General features: G+C 39.2%; 1 protein-coding gene across 6 annotated transcripts in view; it reads left to right on the top strand.

Moving 5' to 3' along the window:
* LOC127624076 (NHS-like protein 1) overlaps positions 1-22,235 on the top strand; it is a 135,165-nt gene that overhangs the window by 108,316 nt on the left and 4,614 nt on the right. For 2 of the 6 annotated variants that reach the window (XM_052098714.1, XM_052098718.1), the window contains exons 2-7: positions 4,004-4,156; positions 8,200-8,327; positions 10,824-11,016; positions 12,048-12,179; positions 14,052-17,279; positions 18,690-18,807. In XM_052098714.1, coding sequence (XP_051954674.1) covers positions 4,004-4,156; positions 8,200-8,327; positions 10,824-11,016; positions 12,048-12,179; positions 14,052-17,279; positions 18,690-18,807 — 3,952 coding nt within the window. The remainder of the gene's footprint in view (positions 1-4,003; positions 4,157-8,199; positions 8,328-10,823; positions 11,017-12,047; positions 12,180-14,051; positions 17,280-18,689; positions 18,808-22,235) is intronic. The other 4 variants (XM_052098715.1, XM_052098719.1, XM_052098716.1 and 1 more) reach the window with 3 other exon arrangements.

Here is a 22,235-nt window from a genome sequence, read left to right on the forward strand (position 1 = left end):
AATGAAATAAATTAATATGGTGGCACAATTATATTTTTGTCTACAAAACTAATTTCAAACATTTAAGCATATGCCTTCAGATCAAAAGATTTTTAAGATCATGAGAAACATTTCAGTCAAGTGTTTAAAAACTTTTGACCAGTAGTGTAAACAGAATAAATGTTACATTATGTGTGGAAATTAGATTTGTCACGGTATCATAATTTTCACACCGGTGCGGTGTTCAGGTTCAAACCGCCTAACACCGGTATTACAGCTGATTGGACGCTAGGTGGTACTTTTTGTTAATGGTGCAATATGTAAAAAAAACAATTAATGTAATATTCACCTTTTTTTTTTTGCCAATTTGTGAACGGCTTGTAACGCAGTTAAAAAAATTAACCCTTTCCGGACTTCCTAGGTTGCTATTAAAGCCTGTAGACTGATTTTCATGCACAGGGAGCAGGTCGCTTTGGCCAGGAAAATCCAAAGGATGTGACGTTTATGCACGCTCCAGAGGCCCCTCAGATAGTAGCTTTTCTTACGCTATACAACAGTATCTGCAACACTAGGTAACGTTAGAGATGGAATCCAGCAAACGTCCGGCACCAGCACAACACCGACTCCTACACAAACTCAGTGTAACCAAAAGCCTGGCTAAGAAGGAATGTGATTGTGGTCAAGTGAAAACTAGAGTGAATGTCGGCAGGGCATTTGATTCCTGGAGAGACCTTCGTTCGGTTTTGGGGATCAAAACCGACCCTGAACTGGCATTCTTCTTATTGGACAGGTAAACTTACATAACTGCAAAGCATGTGAAATATAGTGACATAAGGATTGATCTGTGTAATTTTAGCTAACTTGATCTTGCCTGCTAATGCTGACAAATTGCAAGCTACCTTCGTAACTTTTAAATAATTTAAATGATCTTCTCTTTATGCTAATAATCAGGTTAATGTCAATGTTAATCTGAAATTATTCAGCAAGGTAAACTACAATAATACTTGACATGAATGCTAGACAATGTTCAAGATAATGCAAAATGACCCATTCATTAGTGTAACGTAACTTGGTTATACAGAAAATATACACATTCTATTATTATTAAACAATAGCGCATCGATATATCAAATGACAGTTGTATGGAAGTGCATCAATACTGAATTGTGTCAACATATTTATAATGTACAGTGTATTTTATTTGACAGCTATTGTCATCATCCACCAAATTTAGCTAACAGATATTGATAAAGCTGGTTAGCTAGCTAACGCCGACATAGGCTATCAAATAAATGCAGTCAATGTATCATGCAAAGAAAAGTGATTACTTCAAACTACAGTCTTGCATAGTCAGACCTATATCCACACTTTGTTTTAGCCCTGCTCCAGCACTGGAGAGTCAAATATAATATGCAGTCTCAAAGTTTGTAGTAAAACAATCATAACTGTGTAACTGTTTAATTATGCTGCCTGATATGTCAGCATGATGTTAGTGAATCACGTTCAGCCTCTTTGTACATTACATCATTGTTTTGGTCGATGCTCACTAGCGTCCCTATGGAGTGTGTGTACGAGCACGACAACAGGTAGCTGGCTGCAGTTCACTTAACGGCCACAGGTGTCATTAATAACAAGGGTTTCTGAAACTTACATACTACACCTTTAAGCAATAGCCTACACAATAATGCAAGGCAGCTTGATTTCAAACTTTGAACTTTATTTTGTATTGATTTTAACAAAAAATTCAAATGAAACTTTGCATTTTATCTGCAATTGCAATTAAAGTGCAATTAAAAATATGTTGTTCAAGAGTTTGAAAGATGGCTTTTCAACAGTGAAAGTCAGCATCTCTTTGGCAACAAACATAATTCATCCGTGCATTCTCTACCAGTTATGATATTTTTCAAAAAACAATTCACAATATTTAAAAAAAAAATTTAAAGAAAAAAATTAGATAGATAGATAGATTGATTGATTGATTCTGTGTTTCTTCAAGCATGTGTCTGCGTGTCTAACAGCATTTCTTGTGTCATTCCGAATCTGAGACATCTTACAGTTACCTGTGCTGCCTGTGTAATTCGATACGTTGGTAAAAAAACATCTGGCTTTCAATTTGTTATTTAGGTTCATTTATCATGGGTCGCAAACTCTTCATTAAGTAACTATTCTAAATCAGATCTCATAACATTTAGATGATAACCTGAGGCAAACACAAATTCAATGAAAAATCTATTTTCCGACTGTGGCCACTTTCTCTGGGCAAGTCTATGGTTTGGTTGCTGTTCTAAATACTTCACTGCTAAATCCCAATACCTAAAATACTAGGAATCTTAATGACTTGCTAGAATCTTGATGATCAGTGTATTACTGAATGATCACTCACAAATGACTGTAGTTTTAACATGTATTGTGCCACACTACTAAATGCCCTCAGAATGTGTTATTCTGTTTTGTCTCATCTGATGTCTGCACATTCACAGTTGATGCCTTTGAAGAGAAAATGTTCCTTTGAAGCCCAGCACTGATTTAAACAACAATAAGTTCAAAGGCTTGGTGCTGTGGTTAAAAAAAAAAAAAAAATCCTGGATAAGGGATGAAATAAATATGTCTAAATCTCTATCTTATTGAGGGATCTCTGGAGCAGAGTGAGACCAGAAGCTGTGCTCACATTCATTTGCAGTAAGACATCAGTACGTTTGAGTCTCTCTGGAGAGTGAGTGAGAAATCACTTCTGTATTTAAAGTCATGAATGAACACAATGGCCTCCCATGGACTCTGCTTGTCAGTCTGGCAGCTCTCGCATGATGGGCCATCATGTCCTAATGGCCCAGTGCCACCTGTGGATAGCTCCTCACACCTGTGAGAAAACCCCCACCTCCATCCTACTTTCCCTTCCTCTCTCGTTCTAATGACCAGCTTGTTATTTTTTTTTTTGTTCGTTTGCTGTTGGGACAGCTGGAGGTTTGAACTCCAGGGGTCTTTCCTTAAGTTCCCTTTCACCCAGGCCAATCATGGTCGTTTATACCACCGCTGATGTGTTGGATAGATCAGTCTTCCTGTTTGCTTTGGGACATCCTTTTGTACCAGTTCTTTGGGGTCCACTTGGTTGGTGAATTGTGCAGATCAGGGTTATGCAGAGCACGAAAGAAGAGCAGTTTTTCAATCAAAATGAGAGCACACACAGGAGTCCTGTCGGCCCTGTTTTGCCTCATGGTGTGTCCTCAAATGGACACATTTGGGGGCAGTTACTTGCATTTGTGTGATATGCGTTTGTGAATGTTCTTTGGATTGCATATCATGGGTTTAGCAACAGTGAACAACTATGCAAGCTGCAGTGTTTATGTATTTTTTTTTTAAATATACCAATAATGTACTTTTGTGTGATTTGCTCTCATTTTTGCTTTTTGTTTTTACGTTAAGTTTCATGGGTTTAGGGACAATGAACAACAGGGTTTACATACGATTTTGTATTAAAAAAATACAGAAAAAGTAAATTTGTTTGACATGTGTTTAGTGTATGTTCTTTACATTAAGTGCCATGGGTTTAGTGACAGCAAACAAGTATGTAAACAACAGGTTTAAAAAAAATACTGAAATAGTAAATTTGTTTGATATTTGTGATTTAGATTCACAGGTTTAGCCACAGCAAACAAGTGCTTAAACAACAAGGAATATTCTAGATTTAATATTTTATCAAAATGTACAGTGGGAATTTGTGTTTGTTTGTTTTTTTGCGTCAAGTTTCATGGGATTAACTACGGTACACAACTGTGTAGTAACATAAAAAACAAATATTTGTAATTTTTTTTACATTAAATGTTAATTTTGTGATATGCATTTTTGTATGTTCTCATGGTCTTGAAGAAAACAATTGTGTAAATTATTGGGTTTAAGTATGATTTCAGATTTAATTTGAAATCTGACATTTCAATCCTATCTAAAATCTAGACTTTATTTCTATTTGGTAATGTATAATTATTACAGTATGAGCCGCAATTTTAAGTGTCTTTGTGTTTCTTTTTAGCTGTGTCTAATTTGGATGAAGAGAAAAAGTGGACTGTACACTACACGGCTCCATGGCACCAACAAGAGAACGTCTTTTTGCCGGGCTCCCGACCTGCCTGTGTGGAAGACCTGCACCGTCAGGCCAAAGTTAATCTGAAAACAGCCCTCAGAGGTAAGAGCAGCACACCTCATACACACTGACACCACAATCAACCATGATATCAGCATTGCCATGGGAACAAACACACACAGCATCAGGTGAACGCATACCATTATGTCACTCGCTGTTCTAATGTTCTCACTGATGACACTTTCACAGGTGTCCAGTGAGAACATTAGAACAGTGAGGGACATAATGGTATGCGTTCACCTGCTGCTGTTTGTGTTCTATTTATTAAAAACAAATCATCATTGTTCTGCGCTAAGTTCTGAACTACCCCCTGGAACAGGTTGCTAGTGGACTGTTCCAGGGGGTAGTTCAGAACTGAGCCCAGAGCAATGGTGATTTGTTTTTAATAGATAGCATCTGTCCTGAAATCAGTTGATGAAAGTTAAAGGTAACCTGAACATTAGTTACCGATATAGTTGTGCAGGTGGCTGGTGTGATGCCTGATTATTTAAACAGGCACAAATGTGTAGGTCATATAACTATAATGCAGACTTCAGGTTTTCAGAGGGCAGAGAGAAGGACTGGGAGAAATGAGGTCAAAGTACAGTGTGTATGGAGAGAAGAAGGATTGTAGAGATGTGTGGTCAATTACTCCTTTAAGTCTTTATCTAAAGACAGTTTACTTACAGTGGATATAAAAAGTCTACACACCCATGTTAAAATGCCAGGTTTTTGTGATGTAAAAGAATGAGACAAAGATAAATCATGTCAGAACTTTTTCCACTTTTAATGTGACCTATAATGTGAACAATTCAATTGAAAAACAAACTGAAATCTTCGTGGGGGAAAAATGAAAATGAAAAACCTTACAATAACCTGGTTGCATAAGTGTGCACACCCTCTTATAACTGGGGATGTGTTCAGAATGAACCAATCACATTCAAACTCATGTTAAATAGAAGTCATTACACACCTGCCATCATTTAAAATGACTCTGATTAATCACAAATAAAGTTCAGCTGTTCTAGTAGGATTTTCCTGACATTTTCTTAGTTGCATCACAGAGCAAAAGCCATGGTCCGCAGAGAAATTCCAAAGCATCAGAGCGATCTCATTGTTGAAAGATATCAGTCATGAGAAGGGTACAAAATAATTTCCAAAGCATTAGATATACCATGGAACACAGTGAAGACAGTCATCATCAAGTGGAGAAAATATGGCACAACAGAGACATTACCAAGAACTGGACGTCCCTCCAAAATTGATGAAAAGACGAGAAGAAAACTGGTCAGGGAGGCTTCCAAGAGGCCTACAGCAACATTAAAGGGACTGCAGGAATTTCTGGCAAGTACTGGCTGTGTGCTACATGTGACAACAATCTCCCGTATTCTTCATATAAATGGGCTATGGGGTAGGGTGGCAAGACGGAAGCTTTTTCTTACAAAGAAAAACATCCAAGCCTGGCTGAAGTTTACAAAAAACAAACATCAAGTCTCCCAAAAGCACGTGGGAAAATGTGTTATGGTCTGATGAATCTAAGGTTGAACTTTTTGGCCATAATTCCAAAAGGTATGTTTGGTGCAAAAACAACACTGCACATCACCCAAAGAACACCATACCCACAGTGAAGCATGGTGGTGGCAGCATCATTCTTTGGGCTGATTTCCTTCAGCTGGAACCGGGGCCTGGCTTCACCAGAAGAAGATTAACGTTTTGGAATGGCCCAGCCAGAGCCCAAACCTGAATCCAGTTGAACATCTGTGGGGTGATCTGAACAGGACTGTGCACAGGAGATGTCCTCGCAGTCTGACAGATTTGGAGCGCTTTTGCAAAGAAGAGTGGGCAAATATTGCCACGTCAAGATGTGTCATGCTAATAGACTCCTACCCAAAAAGACTGTAATATGAGTGCTGTAATAAAATCAAAAGGAGCTTCAACAAAGTATTAGTTTAAGGGTGTGCACTTTTATGCAACCAGGTTATTGTGAGTTTTTTTTTCCTCAAAGATTTCAGTTTGTTTTTCAATTGAAATGTTCACGTTATAGGTCACATTAAAGGTGGAAAAAGTTCTGACATGATTTATCTTTGGCTCATTGTTTTACATCACAAGAACCTGGCATTTTAACAGGGGTGTGTAGACCTTTTATATCCACTGTATATATACTAATTTTTAAATGTCTAAATGTTTTTTAAATGTCTTTTAAAACATTTCAAATATTTAAATGTATTTTTCTTCTAGGAAAATGGACAGAAAATATTGATGACCCCTTTTGTTTGCAAGGGTGTAATTCAGATTAGAGGATACAAAATATCATTAGCCTCTATTGTTAAAGGGATAGTTCACCCAAAAATTAAAATTCTCTGATAATTTACTCACCCTCATGCCTTTCCATATGTGTATGACTTTCTGAACACAAATTAAGATTTTTTGAAAAATATCAAAGAATCACATGAAGGAAACATAAAAGTAAGCCATATGACAGTATTTAAATCTTCAGAAGCAATATAATATGTGTGGATTAGAAACAGAACAATATTTAAGTCCTTTTTATTCTAAATCTCCACTATAACTTTCACTTTCAGATGTGAAAGTGAAAGTAAACAGGACCACATGTAACTTTCAAATCTAAAAGTGAAAGTGGAGATTTAGAGTAAAAAAAGGACTTACATTTTTACCTGTTTCTCCCCCACACCTATTATATCACTTCTGAATATATGGATTTAACCACTGGAGCCTTATGGATTACTTCTCTGTTTCCTTAATGTGATTTTTGGATCTACAAAGGTCCGATCACCATTCACTTGCATCGTATGTACCTACAGAGCTGAAATGTTCTTCTAAAAATCTTTGTTTGCGTTCTGCTGAAGAAAGTCATACACACCAGGCATGGCATGAGGGTTAAATTATTACGAAATTTTAATTTTGGGGTGAACTAGCACTTTAAATGGAAAGTCCTCACCATGATAGAAAATAAAATTTGTGTGTGTGTGTTTGGTTGAAGGGCAGGGCCTTGTGTGCACATGGTAAGGACATGGGCAGCATAGCACATGGGAAGGCAACACATTGCTATTACTCAATAATTTGGATTGGCTGTACAGTCAAAGAATGAAGAGTCATTGAGTGTGGTGTCACTACAGCACCATTGACTAAATCAGGTTATTGCAGTCCATTGGTTGCCGCATTGATTCTTTGAGACCAGATTGCAAAAGAGAAATAGAGCCGTCACATCATGTAATACTTGTGCAGGTCCATCTCAGTTATGTTTAATATGATGCCTTTTTTGGAGTTAATTGAACAGCTGCTTTGTAGTGTCATAATATCAAAGTGAGGAAATAGGGGGAGACATGAAGCAGAGGAGCATGTGTTTGTGAGCAGGAGAGACTGCTAGATTCAGCTTAATGCATGACTGAAGTGACGTGGGATGTGTGCCAAGGGGATGGAGCTGCCATCTGCAACAGTTAGCACACACAAACACACACACACACACACACACCAAGAGAGAGTGGAACTGAAATCGAGGAAAGAGAGTCTATACTTTTCAAATCTCTATTCCAATTTACTCTCTTGCACCTACTTGACATTTTTACAGGAAGTTCACAGTGATTTCCATGTGAAGTCATGGAAATTCAAAAATCTTGAATTGTCATATAAATTCCAGTAGTATTGTTTTTCTTGGGTCTAATATACTTCATTGGCTAGAAATATTTAATTGGCTGGAAACTGCTCTCTGCGAGTGCAAACTCTATAAAATTATTTAAAAAATATTTAACCACAAACAACTAGAACAGTCATGGAAATATCAAATGCCCCCCCAATTTATTTTTCAAAATATTTTTTTAGTTGGAATGACAAAAAACCTTTACATAATTCATCATTTTTATGAGGATGCCAAAAAGAATGCTTTTTCACTCAGACCACTAGAGAGAGCTAAACTAACACTTTCTGCTCAAATAATTTCATTCATGTTTGAAAGTTCTTAAAACTTCCTGACGCCCTGTACATTTTTGTCTCCTATATAAGTGGCTTCACCTAAAGGCATGGGATATAAACATATCTGTCAATGGTTATAGCAGACATGTCCTGACGTGTATTCTCTTTTCCTGCAGAATGTGATAAACTGAGGAAAGATGGGTTCCGCAGCTCACAGTACTACTCACAGGGTCCCAGCTTCACAGGTCCCACACAAACTCAACATGAGGAGGAGGACACTGAAGTTGATGATGCTGATAAAAAGGTATTCTAATTTAAGTTCATCATTAATTGCTTAATTAAAATTTTTGCTGCATTGAATCTATTTCTTTCTCACTATGTATTTTTCTGGTCTGTTATAGAAATGTGCAATACACTGGTGAGCATATTGGTATAGGCCATAATTAGTGTTAATAATTAGCATGTTAGGGGGTCCATTAATCATTATATTTCTGATTAGGCTCATAATAGAATCAGCTAATATTAGACCTTTTTAAAACTGTTTATATATATTTTTTTTTTATTTCAAATGTTATAAATAGTTCAACATCTTTAATACTGTACCATAAAATGTTTTAATGCCTGATTTCAATAAATGTGCTTTCGCTTAGCGTAAATCTATAATTGTTGTTTAAAAAACAGCTAAAGCATTTAGATGAATAATGTTGGGCATCATATTGATTATTGACAATAACATGAAAAAAATTATCTGCTATTGGTATGGACCAACACTTCAGTGTGCTACTCTTTTCAAACCAAATGTACAGTATAGCTCTGACGATAACTGACTGTCTAGCAGACTATAGAATTTTACTGCCCTCTAATGGTGAGAGTGACTAAATGCCTACGTGTCTACCTCCCACTTGTTTCTCTGTGGGGTTCTCTCCTCAGTTCTTCAGCATCTCTCTTGGCTTCATTAGTATTGTCAGCTGTGTGTGGCCCCATTTTGAGAGTTGGGCCCCAGGAGAGTAAAACTTTAATGAAACTAACTCAGAACATTTTAGAAAGCAACAACTGCGGTTGTGTTATTCACTGGAATATTACATTCCACAAAGCTGCTGATCACCATATGACCATTAAAGATGTTTTTTTGAAGGAGCAGGGCTTTTATTGAAGGGATTCAGTAGTACCGTTATAAACGTTTTTAGTAAGAAATCACCATTATTGTTTATAGCACACCCATCTTGCCCTTGCCCTCACTCTTCCAATTTTCTCTTCCTTTATCTCCCTGCATCACACTGCGTCCAGGGGCCCTGGAAAGGTCAAGTTCCTTTAAAGCAAAGATTCAGGGGTCCCATTGTTATCCTTCTGCCCCTAGCCCACCCTTCATTATCCCATGCCCTTTTAACCCTTTTCACAACCCTAAACCAGCTTTCCTTCCCCCACTCTCACACTGGTATGAGGTTAACTCAGGTTAATGGTGCTTCAGTGGTACAGGCCTTCTACTTCTGTAACTTAGTTTATGCTTTCTTCTCATCTTGGGCATGCTGGGTAGTTGCTCTCTTGTTCTCTTGTCTTGTTCAATTATCTTTAGAGTTCACTGTCATTTCAATAATACACTCGTTGGGAAAGAATAACTTTAGTGTAAGTTGCCTTTTCAGTTGTTTTGCAAGTATGTTTCAGAAGAAATTTTGAATTTACCTGAATTGTCAATTACCTGAAACAATGGGTCTTCCTTTGCTTGCTTCCCTCTTTCTGTTTCCTTTCTACCCTCCTTCCTTCCTTCTCTATTTCTTTCCTTCCTTCCTTCCTTCCTTCCTTCCTTCCTTACTTACTTAAGAGTGTTAAGTATTGAGGATCTATTGTTTTCTGCATACTTTCTACAGACAGACATATAATAGACTAGTAGTCCTTCCATGAGAACTGTGGCAGGAAAGGTCATAAAATTACATTTTAAACCTCAGGCAAGTGTGAATCAAGACATGTCATAATAGTGATCTAGATGGATAATTATTTAATTGTAGGGATTTAACTATTTGGCTAATTCTGAAGGCTGGGGGAGGCCCAGGTGTTCGATTGAAACTTCAGATGGTCCACTTCCAACTCTGCGAACGGCGTTCCAATTTAGAAATCACAATGCATGAACAGTTTTAACGCCTCACTGGCTTTTTCCCTCTCTCCTCTCCATTGTCTATTCTTTCTCAGAGTCTCTTGTGTGCTTTTTTATACGGTGGGTATATGTGTGTGTGGTGTGATGTTAGTTGCCTGTGAAACTGCTTTGTATACTCCTGTAGCTCCAATAACCCGTGACACCATAAATAAACTTTGGCTAAAGCTAAAGAGAAATTAGGGGTGTAGGAGCTTTGCAACAGATTCACAAATCTGAATATTATCTTCCCAGTACTGCCAGTAGTCTTAAAATGCTTTATTTCTCATTCTTTAAGTTTACCTATTAGCGGTGGGAATCAACAGGGACCTGGTGATACAGTTTTATATCAGTATCTGGTCACAATACAACAAAATTGAGTTTCTTTATATTTAGTGTATTGCATTCTTATTATTTTGTTTACTGCGATATATTGTGATCTTTTATTGACTCGTTTCGTATTCATCTCCATTGAAATTCGGTGCTTCATGCAACAAGTGCTGTACATCCTGCACTTAAGTGTTCATTGACCAAATGCTACAATACCAACACGCATGTTCTAAGTGGTGGTCACACTTGTCAATTCATGGTGTTTGAATATCTATGTAGTATTTTTATGTAAAATATGGCAACACATTTAAATGTCATGAAACTCTATTTTTACCTGTTTTCCAGTCCATTGCATCTTCAGGAGAGGAAGAGAAGGACTCCTACCAAATGAGGGAACAGAGTTCAGCACAGGGGGAGGGGGTTGAGGTTGATGGTCAAGGGCCACAAACCAAATCCCCACCCCTGCCCACTCCAGAAGAGAAGATGAGGCAGCAGGCTCAGGCCATTCTAACGGATATTATCCCCATCAATGTCACAGGTAAGAAACAGATTCTTAAGAAGGAACCTCTGCAAAGTCTTCAAAAACTTGTCACTTCCATTTTAAACATTTGTCATCCTTTTGACTCCAAAGAGCTCCTAATATGTTTGTGTTTATTGTGTATTTATATACAGTATTTGGTCATATATTTCTGATTTCAAAATTTGCAAAAACTTCAAAACTGTAACTTTAATTCCTTTTAAATTTTGATCCTGATAACTTATTGCATGCATGTTCACTATATGTACTGGCTGATATGGCTATATGAGCATGTGGATATATGTGCCTGCATTCTGTTCGACACATTAACAGTTAGCTTATTTCCTACTCCGACTTTGACCTTTTCTACTTGAGAGTTATCTATTTGAGCATTGAGTCTTTCTGCCAAAGGTCATGCACAAATCCAACACTATAATGAACATGCATAGAACCACAGACACCTTACTCAAAGAACACCATTTATTACATACTTTGTTACTACAGACTAAGCTCTGTGCATCCTATCCCTTCAAGAAACTCTGAACTTCACCATGAATCAGGCAGGAGAAGCTATATTAGACTTAAAAGTGCACACACATATACACACCCACACACTAATTCAATCTGTCAGCTCTGTGACTTAGTCAGACATCTCAACGTGCTGTAGCTTAGTCAACAGGGCACAGTCTGTGGAGTTGTTTTCCTTTGGCAGTGCTACAGCACATCTTACAGCACTTTTAAAGTGCTTTTGTAGAAAAAGACCTAAGTCTTATTTCGTTTGATAGAATGAGCATATGAACTTTTAGTTTTTAATCAATATTTCCCTTATAGGATACTGCAGATCCTATAAGTCCTATAATCCTATAAATTTGATAGTGAATATGTATATTCTTCTTTTGCTCTTGTTTTTGCATTGTTTTGTACAGAATGTGTGTGACAGACTCTGCATGAAAGTTGCACTGATACAGTATGTGTGTGTGCTCTGCATGTGTGATGCATGTATGTTACTAACTGGCCATTTTGCCTGTCTGCCCTCGTCAACTGGTCTCCAGGGGAGACATTTGACAGACAGGCCAGTATCCGCCGCTCCCTAATAAACACTGACACTCTGACCCACCGGCCCAAGAAGGTTAAGCGGAGAAAGACTATATCAGGCATACCTGACAGCGTCCAATGGGAACTAGGTATGGTATGGCTTTGCCAGCTCTCTCTGCTGCTGCTCCTGCCTCACCTGTTTCTGTTTAGATGGTTACGCTTTATCTACTGTAGTTGTCATGACCATCTAATGTAGTTGTCATAATTCTGCTTTTCAGTCACACCTCAGCACCACTCCACAATGTTCTTTAGGTTGATTTGGAAGTCATAGAATCATCATAACCTGAACTCATTGCTATCAAAGATAACTTTTAATTCCAATTTTAATTCAAAACAATTAACATTTTACCATAATTTACCTACTCTTATGTTGTTCCAAACCTGTTTCATTCCTCCGTGGAACACAAAAGGAGATGTTAGGCAGATTGTTAGCTTCACTCACCATTCACTGTCATTATATGGAAAAAAGGATGCAATGAATGGAGGATGGAGGAGAGTACATGCAAAGTGATTGGAGGATGGAGGAGAGCACAGAAATTGAGAATTTTCATGTTTTGGTGTACTATCCCTTTATAAATTTGTCTTGAGAGGAGATACCCAAATCATCTAGCATTCCACACATTAGCTAATCATTGTATAATATCCTTAATGAGGATTTGACTGTTTTGACTTTTTTTCAAGCCTTTGCATGTTGAGTTTTCCCTTAACTCTTGACCACCTGTGTTATGTAACCCTAGCTTCTAACAGCTGCATCCAGCAGTATTTCATTTCCTACCCCTCCCCTGGGTCATTCCTGTTTGTCTATGTGAGTGCTGATAGTTGGACGCTCTGGTGGAAATGGCCATACTTTGCTTTGCATCCAACTACATAATCCTCTATCCAGATTTCTCTGGCAGAACACTTTATATTTTATCAGTATAGTAATGGTGGGGGAGGGAGAGACAAATGAAAATGTATGTAGAAGAGGAAAGAAAAGTACATACACCTCCTGGTTTGTCGTGTGTTTTTTATCTGGTTTATAAGAATATAAGCAAGTTTTGTTTTACATCCATTTTTGATAACATTATTATACTGTTAAAACCGCCATCTCTGTTTGCATACATTTCAAATTACTCAGATTGTTTAAAGGGTATTCTACATCTTGTATTGTATAGCTAATGCAGATACGGGTTTAAAAACCCTTTCTTACCAGAACAGATGTGTGTGGGGGAGATGTAGTGTGTCAAGCTCTTTAACAGTGTTTTGCTGGTACTGATGCATAATAAATCTGCTTTAAGTCCTACTCTGTTGTTTGTACATACAGAGAATGAGGAGTTAACTTCATAAACCAGTGTAAATTCTCTGGGGCTAAAACTAAACCTGATCTGAAAGAGATGCTTTTAAGACGAGTCTGTCTGGCAGTTTGACTGTCATGATTACTTTAGTATGGTAATTTATTCTCCAACAGTAAGCTTGACATTAAGAAGATGCAAGGTTGGTGCATTCCACTTCCTGTGTTTTTGCGTGTGTGTGTGTGTGTGTGTGTTGTGGAGGATGATTATAGGAGGCATAATGCATTAACAGCCTGCAGTTCTCTACTAAATTCTCAAAGGCAAGTGCATGCATGCATTTGTGAATAAGCTTAGAATTATGGTATGTGTGGAAGTGTGTCATAGATCAGCTGTACCAGCCGCTTGTTCCTTCTGTTAGCTAAGATCCTCCACTTGGTGCAGACACTATCATTGACAGACTCAGGAATGGACAACAAATTTGTTGCAAGCTTTTTAAGATATCAACCTTAATTTAGGTTTCCAAAAGTCATTAGCATCACATGTGGCTACAGGTAATCAAATTAATTAGCTCTCAATAGAGAGGGTTAATCTGATTGGTATCTGATGTCACAAAGAGCCAGTGGGCAGAAGCGAAGAAACAAGCAGCTGTAGTATTTGTCATATTTATCTAATTTATGTTTTTCTCTTCAGCAGCAAAAGGGCGTGGAGGCGAGCTTCGGCCACAGTCCATGTTTATCCCTGGACAGTATTCAACACTTGGGCGAGTTGTGAGTGGGAATTCAACTCTATGTCGATCTGAGACAAAAGATTCTGGCTGTCAAACTGAGGAGGTGAAAATCGTCCCACCTTCTATGAGGAGAATACGGGCTCAGAAGGGCCAAGGAATTGCTGCTCAGATAGCTGGCATCTCCACCTCTGCCACCAGCATCTCTGCTGTGTCTGATGGGAGCTCCCTTGGAAGTTCAATAATTGGAATGGCACCCAATTTTAGTAATGATAGCCAGCGATTCCACAGCTTGCCCAGAGGTGCACGGGTCTCTCTAAATGCAGAGCTCCTATATAGTAGTACCCCATTCAGGAAAGAAGATTCCACAGCAAAAGCCCTTAAGCCAATTGGAAAATTACAGGTTGATGACACTGTGGTGCACATGAGGAGTGCCCCCAGGGCATGCACCCTAACCCGTCCAAAGTCTCAGGAGGTGAGAGGTACTCAACGGGAATGGGGATCTGTCTCTGGTCCCGCCTGTGTAGTTTCTCCACATGCAGCCTACTCAACTTCACTTATACCTAATGCTACTCTATCATGTTCCACTGAGGTTATTGCACTTCATACCACATCAAGCTCTGGCCAGAGCCCAATTGGTGGGTCACCATACCCTAAAGCTAGGCCTCATAGCATGATTTCAGCTGTCAACAGTGAGAGCACCAGTAGTGTGGCCACAGGTTCCAACACACCAGAAGCAGGCATTAAGGATACCTGCAGTGAGACTAGCCGGTCAGATAGCAGTTTGCACAGCCACAGCACAATTGCCGCAGGAACAATATCTTCGGACGAACAATGGATTTATGACACCCCTGAAAATGTGTTGCCCAGAAGGACACTGACTTCGAGCTGCTCAACACCCATAAATCATTTCTATAATAGCCTTGAACGCTCCTCAAAAGGCACAGATTCTAGTTCACTCTACTCTATGGACAATGATGGCTATTACACTTCCATGCATCTGGATTCAGGCCTTCGGTCAAGGAGCCAGGGTAGTGGCCATGGCCATGGCACAGGAGGCAGGGCATCAAGACATAGTATGTATGAGTGCCTGGGTCAGCAAGAAGATCAAACCAGCTTGTACAGCGACCGCTCACTGTCATGCTCCATCTCCCTACGCAAGCCTAAGAAGCCACCTCTTCCTCCAGCACGCACAGACTCTCTACGTCGAAAGCCTAAGAAAACCAACTCTCCCAATGCTGATACTGGAGGGTCTGTTCTGAATGAGTCATTGATTGCCACACTCCAACAGTCAATTCAGAATGGGCTGAAAGGGAAAGGGTTGTCCACCTCACCATCTCACAGTCCTTGTAGCGACTATGAGGATCACTGGATGCTTCGTCCCAGGAGCCAGAGCAGCATCAGTGCAGGCAGCAGTGGCATATCAGCAACAGGGATGGCTAATGTTTATGCCATCTGTCACGTCACGCCATCTCACAGTGACACTAGTAGCCTGCGTTCTGATTATGCAGATTCCTGGGGCTACTACATGGAATGCCCTTGTCCATCTGGTGATAAGACGCAGTCCCCATGCAATAATGTACTATCTGCAGGACAAGCAGCTGAGATCGCAAATGGAAGGGGTCTACACAGTGGTACCCAGACCACCCTTCTCCCTCCTCAGGAAGGAAGTGATGTATCTGTAAAGCCCAGAACAGGCATCTCTTCACCAGACAGGGTGCATCGGTTGACTTCTCCATCAAGTGGATACTCAAGTCAGTCCAACACTCCCACAGCTGGCACTCCTGTCCCCTCCTTCATGAGATGCATGTCCCCATCAGGCAGCAAGCCCAAGCCCAGAATACCTGAAAGAAAGTCATCCTTGATCTCATCTGTATCCATCTCCTCTTCTTCCACCTCTCTTTCCTCCAACACCTCTGATTCCATCAGGAACAATGTCCCTCTGCCACCTCCTCTTCAGGCTGACCCTGTGGCTCATTTAACTTTCAACCCTCCATCCTATCCTCCTCCCCTTCCTCCCTCCAGCCATGTGTGCAATGCAAATGAGATATTTCCTCCTCCACCGGTTTTACATATGACCCCTCATCAACAAGCATATATGTACACTTCTGACATACAATCCTCCCCAGAATTTCCACCTCCTCCACCTCCAGAGGTGTTGATTGACCCTGCCTTGTCAAGCCTTAATAGTTCTTTTAGCCCTCCACCTCCTCCTCTGCCACCCCTCCCTGCTTGTTCTAACATCCCTCCTTATCCCCCACCCCCATTTCCAGTCCTATCCAGTATGACACCACCTGCACCATCCTCTGCTAACTTGAAGAAAATAAAGGGCAGCCTTAAATCTGTGAACTCAGAGAGACGGCCAGTGTCCACTCAATCCGAGGAGCCTAAGTCTGGCATGCCACTGATTACCCCCTTTGCCCTGCAGAGTGTGCAGCTTCGCTCTGTGAAGCAGCCAGAAAACAGTGAAGTTATTTGCTCCAAATCTCAAGAAATAGTGGCTGACCAGATGGTCAGTAAGTCCCAGACACCAGAGAAGCCTAAAAAACCAGAGCATTCCTCAGTTCCTCTGGTTTCTTGCATACCTTTAAATATAAATGGAGAGAGTCAAGTTGCAGCCCAACATGACTGTGCTGTAACATCAGTGGAAAAATTACATTCTGAACTGAAATCCAGCCTTACATATGGATCCATAGATCTTGATGACAGTAAGGCCACTGCTGAATTTGATGGTCAAGAGACTGACGTGTCACCACCAGTGGAAACACTTCAAAACACAACACACAAGAAAAAGCCTCCTATGATTTCCAAAAAGCCAAAGATTTATCTCGCCTTTTCCTCCTTTTCCACACCTGAATGTAAAGTAGAATATAATTCTACAACATCCACAGGCAAGGATGTCAGTGATTTGCTGAGTGCTCAGAATAGGGTGATAATTAATACAACTACAAAAGAAAATCAGGACACCACACCTGTGCCAGAAGAGGAGACAGAGAATAATAAAAGGAACATTTCTGTACCCCCTGAGGAGATTGACATTTTTCCAACAAGCATTAAAGCTCAGGAGTTCTTCCAGACTGTTCTTGATATGGGCATGGTAACCTCTGAAGGAGATGGGGAAGAATATGGAGGAGATGATGATGAAGATGTGACCAGCAGCACCGGATCAGTTGGCTCCAAAGATGATGAAAGTGGTAAGTCAGATCTGCCTAATTTTACTCTGTGGGGTTGGAGATCATTTGTAAAACTTGATGACACATAATCATGCATTTTTAAAGGCTTCTGCCTTTTTTAAAGACTCGAGACTTATAATTTGTGCTCAAGATATTATATATATGAGGGATGATTAAAACAGGAGGAGGGCCAAAGTGACTTTCAGCATAAAGTTTATCAAGAGTAAACTAGTATATGTTTATGAGTGTATACATATAAGAGGTGGCAGCTTTTGCTCATATCAGGGCTTAGAGTGGGACATCACTGCGGAAATCCTTTGTATTTAGTCCTTCTTTACTTCTCTGTCTTTCCATCCCCAATTCTGTCACTATGTCCATTCAGTCACCCCTCTCCTGACACCATCTGTCCCCCTGACTTCTGATGCTTTCATCCACCTCTGCTGTCACACTCTTGCTTGTCTTACCACCCTGCTACCCCTCTTTTTCTATTCTCTTATTTATACCATCACTCACCAGCTGTTCTGCATGTCTTAAACTAGCATCCTCTAATCTCCTAATCCCTCCCTCATTCACATCCTTTGACTTTCCCTTCCTCCAAAATCTCTCACTCACTTTTTCCTCTCATCAGGGTGGGGATAGGATGGGGCAGCATTCCCAAGGGAAAGCCGTTTAAATGGGATAGGAAGGGGGGTTGGGCCAACAGTGGGTATAGGAGGAGAGAAGTGAGGGAGGGGGAGGGAAGGAAGAGAGCGTGTAATGTGAGATCACTCTCAGTGGCTCTAGCAAGTGCAGAAGTGAGATGAGAGAAGACACCGAACTCAAATCTGATGGCAAGGTGGTTACAACTATGAGACTGTAAGAGATGGTTAAGTATACAGATTTTATACATGTTATATTTGAAGAGCTTAACTCGTGTATGTCTTTGAGAGTTATGTGATGTGTCTTGGTACTTGCGAGGAATGCTGGATTTTGATTGACTGTTTCAAACTCTTATGTTTTTTGACATTTTATTTCATAATATTGTTTACATACAGTTTGTTCATTTTTAATCTGCATAACATGTTGTCCTCTCTATGTTTTGAATGTTCTTGTTGGACAAATTTGTCCAAATATGCCTTTGCATTTTAACGTAACAGTGTCTAGGTCTAGTGTGCAAGGCATGTATTTATTAGCAAGAAATTGTCTGTTTGCCATGTGGATCCTATACAGTGTGATTCATAACACTGGCACTATGTAATCTGAAGAATCCATCAAATTTGTATTTGTTTTTATTTTTGTTCAATTACATTTTCAATTACATATTCTTTTAAGGTTTGTTGTTATTAGATTAGTTTGTAACTGATACAGTGATATCTAATTGTAACAGTACTGTGTTACTATAACAACACTGTTAATATAAGAGTATAATATTTGAATTTATGCCTCTGCTAGGTGAGGTCTTTGAGTCCAACACCTCTCAAGGCACCAGCATCAACGGCGACTCCTGTAAGGAAATGGTGACTCCCACACGGCCCAGAACCACAGAGGACCTCTTCGCTACCATTCACAGGTAAATTGCCACAGTACTTTGCTGGGATCCATTATCCAGTCCCATCTACTTCCTTTTCATTCCTGTACTCCCCCGTCCTATAAATTGCTGTTCTATGCCTTTCATAACTCTAAAGCAGGCTGTCCAATCCAATCGCAGATACATCCATCAAAAGCTGGAGTGTGGAGGGAAAGCACCATGTAAAAGAGTAGGGCTTCTGTGGTCTCTGTCTGTCAGATGAAGAGATACATCAGGCTGATGTATTACTCCAATAGATTCTCATGTATAGTTTGGCTGTGTTAAAGAAACATGCACTAGCTCTTAAAAGCATAGTTCACCCATAAATTGAAATTCTGCTTATCATTTACTCACCGTCATGATGTTCCAAACCAGTAGTCTCTCATTTTTCCAAGGAGCACAAAAGTAGATGTTAGGCAGAAAGACAGCCTCCATTAACATTCACTAGTGGATGGTGATCTTTTTTAGTTTTTTGGTTTTCATGGAAGGAAGTCATATTGGTTTTGAATAACATGAGGGTGAGTAAATTATATAAATGATAATGTGTGGCCTTATTGCAGTCCTTCATGAAAATGCACCTCTGTTGCATACCTAATAAGATTCAATATGTTTGTGTATGCCGGCTTATTCTCAATATTGCATGCATAACCTACATAAATACACACCTACATTGTGTCACAGCCATATCATGTATGTAGGCTCTGCAATAGCCACGTGTAGTGGGCTGGTTTTTTAAGTATTCAGCACGTCACACAATTTCATTCGAGAGGATTTTGTTTCCTCTGCTTCAGCGTGTGCGTGAGGCTTTGCGCTTCCTTCTGCTCTGGTCTGCTGCAGTCTCAAACAGATATTAGAGCAAAAGATATCCTTGAAATGGAAGACCAGTTTAGATGTAGTGTGACAGCGCACCAGCTGCTATATGTGCTCAGTAAATCCTGGGGTTTGCCCAGCGCAGAGTTTTAGATTGAATAAAATAAAATAAAAAGTCAGAATGGAAGCTAGATTACAAGCATTGTAAACAGTATTTCTCCCAAGATTTGACCTGCTGCATTTCAAGGACTTTAACAGATTAGATCAGGAAAGGGAATGATCACCTAAAAAGAAAAATTCTGTTATCATTTTAAAATTGTCCAACTGTTATCTTTCTTTCATCACTCTTCACTTTCACTGCATCTTTTTTAAATCAAGGAATGTAAATGGTGACTGAAACTAACATTCTGCCTTACATCGTTTGTGTTCCACTGAGGAAAGAAAGTAATTAAGTTTTGGAGCGCATGAGGGTGAATAAATAAATGACATAATTTTTAAATATGTGGGTGAACTATTCCTTTAATGTGAAGAATTAAAAAAGAAAAAGCAGTGCCACAGACCACATTGTTTTCTCTTTGATTTGATAATCGGAGCTGTTAAAACAGCACTTGCCTTTAATCAGTGTAATGAACATCCATAAAAAACAAGTTTAAATAGACTTCCTATGTTGGTCTGCCTTTGACACTTTCAACTTATTATGTAGCAATATCCTTCTCTGAAATCTTGAAAACTTCATTGCCTTTGTCATTTTTCCACACAATCATATCTGTTACTCTCTTCCACCCTTTTCTTCCTTGATCTCTCCAATGTCCTCTTCTTTATCATTCAGCCTGGACCAGCTGGACCAACATACGAGGTGCGGTCTGGCAAGTAATTAGCCATTGGTGTATTCCTCTTGTGATGATGCTAGGGGTGGGATTAACTGTATAATCTCCCAGTGTATCCCAGATTTAGGATGGATTTCTGCTCCATCCATCAATTAATCCCACACTCCCTAATCTGCAGCAGTTATGCCATGCTAATAAGTTTGATTTGATCCTGGGCATACAGTACATGCTAGCACTCTTTCATTGACCCAGGGTCCCCCTACTGGTGGGGTGAAGTAACAACACTCTGGCTTAAAATGAAGTTGGGCACTTTGCCCAGTTTGCTTTGTTGATTAGTGTTCCATTATGTCTGCACTTCCACAAAGTTGCAATGTGAGCATTATTCCTCTTTGGTTTGGCTTTTAAGGGACAGAATTTGAATTAAACAACCCCCAACTTACAAACACTTGTGCTATTTATATCCTGCATTAAGTTATTCCTGCTTTTCCAATTTTGCTGTGAAGTTTTGGTTTGCTGGGGCCTAGCTGATTTAATGAGAAAGTGGAACAGAAATCAATGGAGGGAACAGATTCATCAAGGCTGAAAAAATTAATTACAAAAATTGACTTGAGTCTTATTCCAGACATTCAGTTTCGGGAGAAGTTGGAGGAGTTCTTAACTGAAGTGAAGCATGTTTAGTTAAGTGTGTTGACAGTTAAGCTGCAGCTCTGTCAACAGTCTTCAGTTTATTTTCTTCAATTTCAATAGAACATATCATCAATCACAAAATGTTGTTTGTCCTAAATGAAACTGCTTTTATTTTAATTTTTTTGCTGCCTACTGCCAAACTTATATAAATGCTTGAACTAATATTAAAACAATTACATTATTTATTGACTTTTGCTAATACTAGAGCTTTCAGTTTCCATCACCTCTCAATTTCCCTTATGCAGGGTTTCCACAGTCAGAATAACCTTGAAATATCAGTGTTAAAATAGTGATTTCTAGGCCTGGAAAAGTCTTCACATTTGTGTCAAAATGTTGATTACCACAAAACAATTATGTTGACTCGTTCCTCCTTTGTTTTAAAAAAGAAGCAAAAATCGCAGTTACAGTACAATTACAATGGAAGTGAATGTGACCAGTCTTAAACATTAAAATACACAGTTACTGTAAATAAACAAGAAGTTAACACAAAGTCTTTTCAGCAAGTCAGTTCACTCTGCGTCCATCTTTGGAATGCTCCCAGACAGCTATTTTCTATGTAAACAAACGGCATACAAGTGCAGCTCCTATCTACTTGAATGGGGAATAACCGAAATCTCAAAAACGGTTGGTCATAATTACAATAAAAAAAACATATTTCAAATCACCAGTAAAATCTGACAACATTGGTATCATAAATTGAAATTCTTTACCTCAGATTACACAAAAAAAAGCTATTTTCTCGGCTTATATAGTTAATCCGCATGCTCGTTCTCAAGTTGTTTGACAGGCAATGTTGGTATCTAAAAGCTGATTGGCTCTCTTACCTGAAAGACGGGACTTCGTTTTCTACATCTTTTGAACATTTGTTCTTTCCAATTTCTCCCATTAATTTGAATAGAAGTGACCCATCTCTACTAAATAGTCTGTTTAACAATACATGTTAACAACTATTTAGTGTGATAAAATATTTTACCAGCCTTATCAGTGTAAGTTATATCCAGTATTACAAATTCATTGTCATGACAACACAGCAATGGTAAAAGTGATTTTATCACACTGAAATCATGTTAACATGAATAATGTGTATGCCTTGTGGCTATTCATTTG

This window comes from Xyrauchen texanus, chromosome 30 (genome assembly GCF_025860055.1).
Source record: "Xyrauchen texanus isolate HMW12.3.18 chromosome 30, RBS_HiC_50CHRs, whole genome shotgun sequence".
Lineage (NCBI taxonomy): Eukaryota > Metazoa > Chordata > Actinopteri > Cypriniformes > Catostomidae > Xyrauchen > Xyrauchen texanus.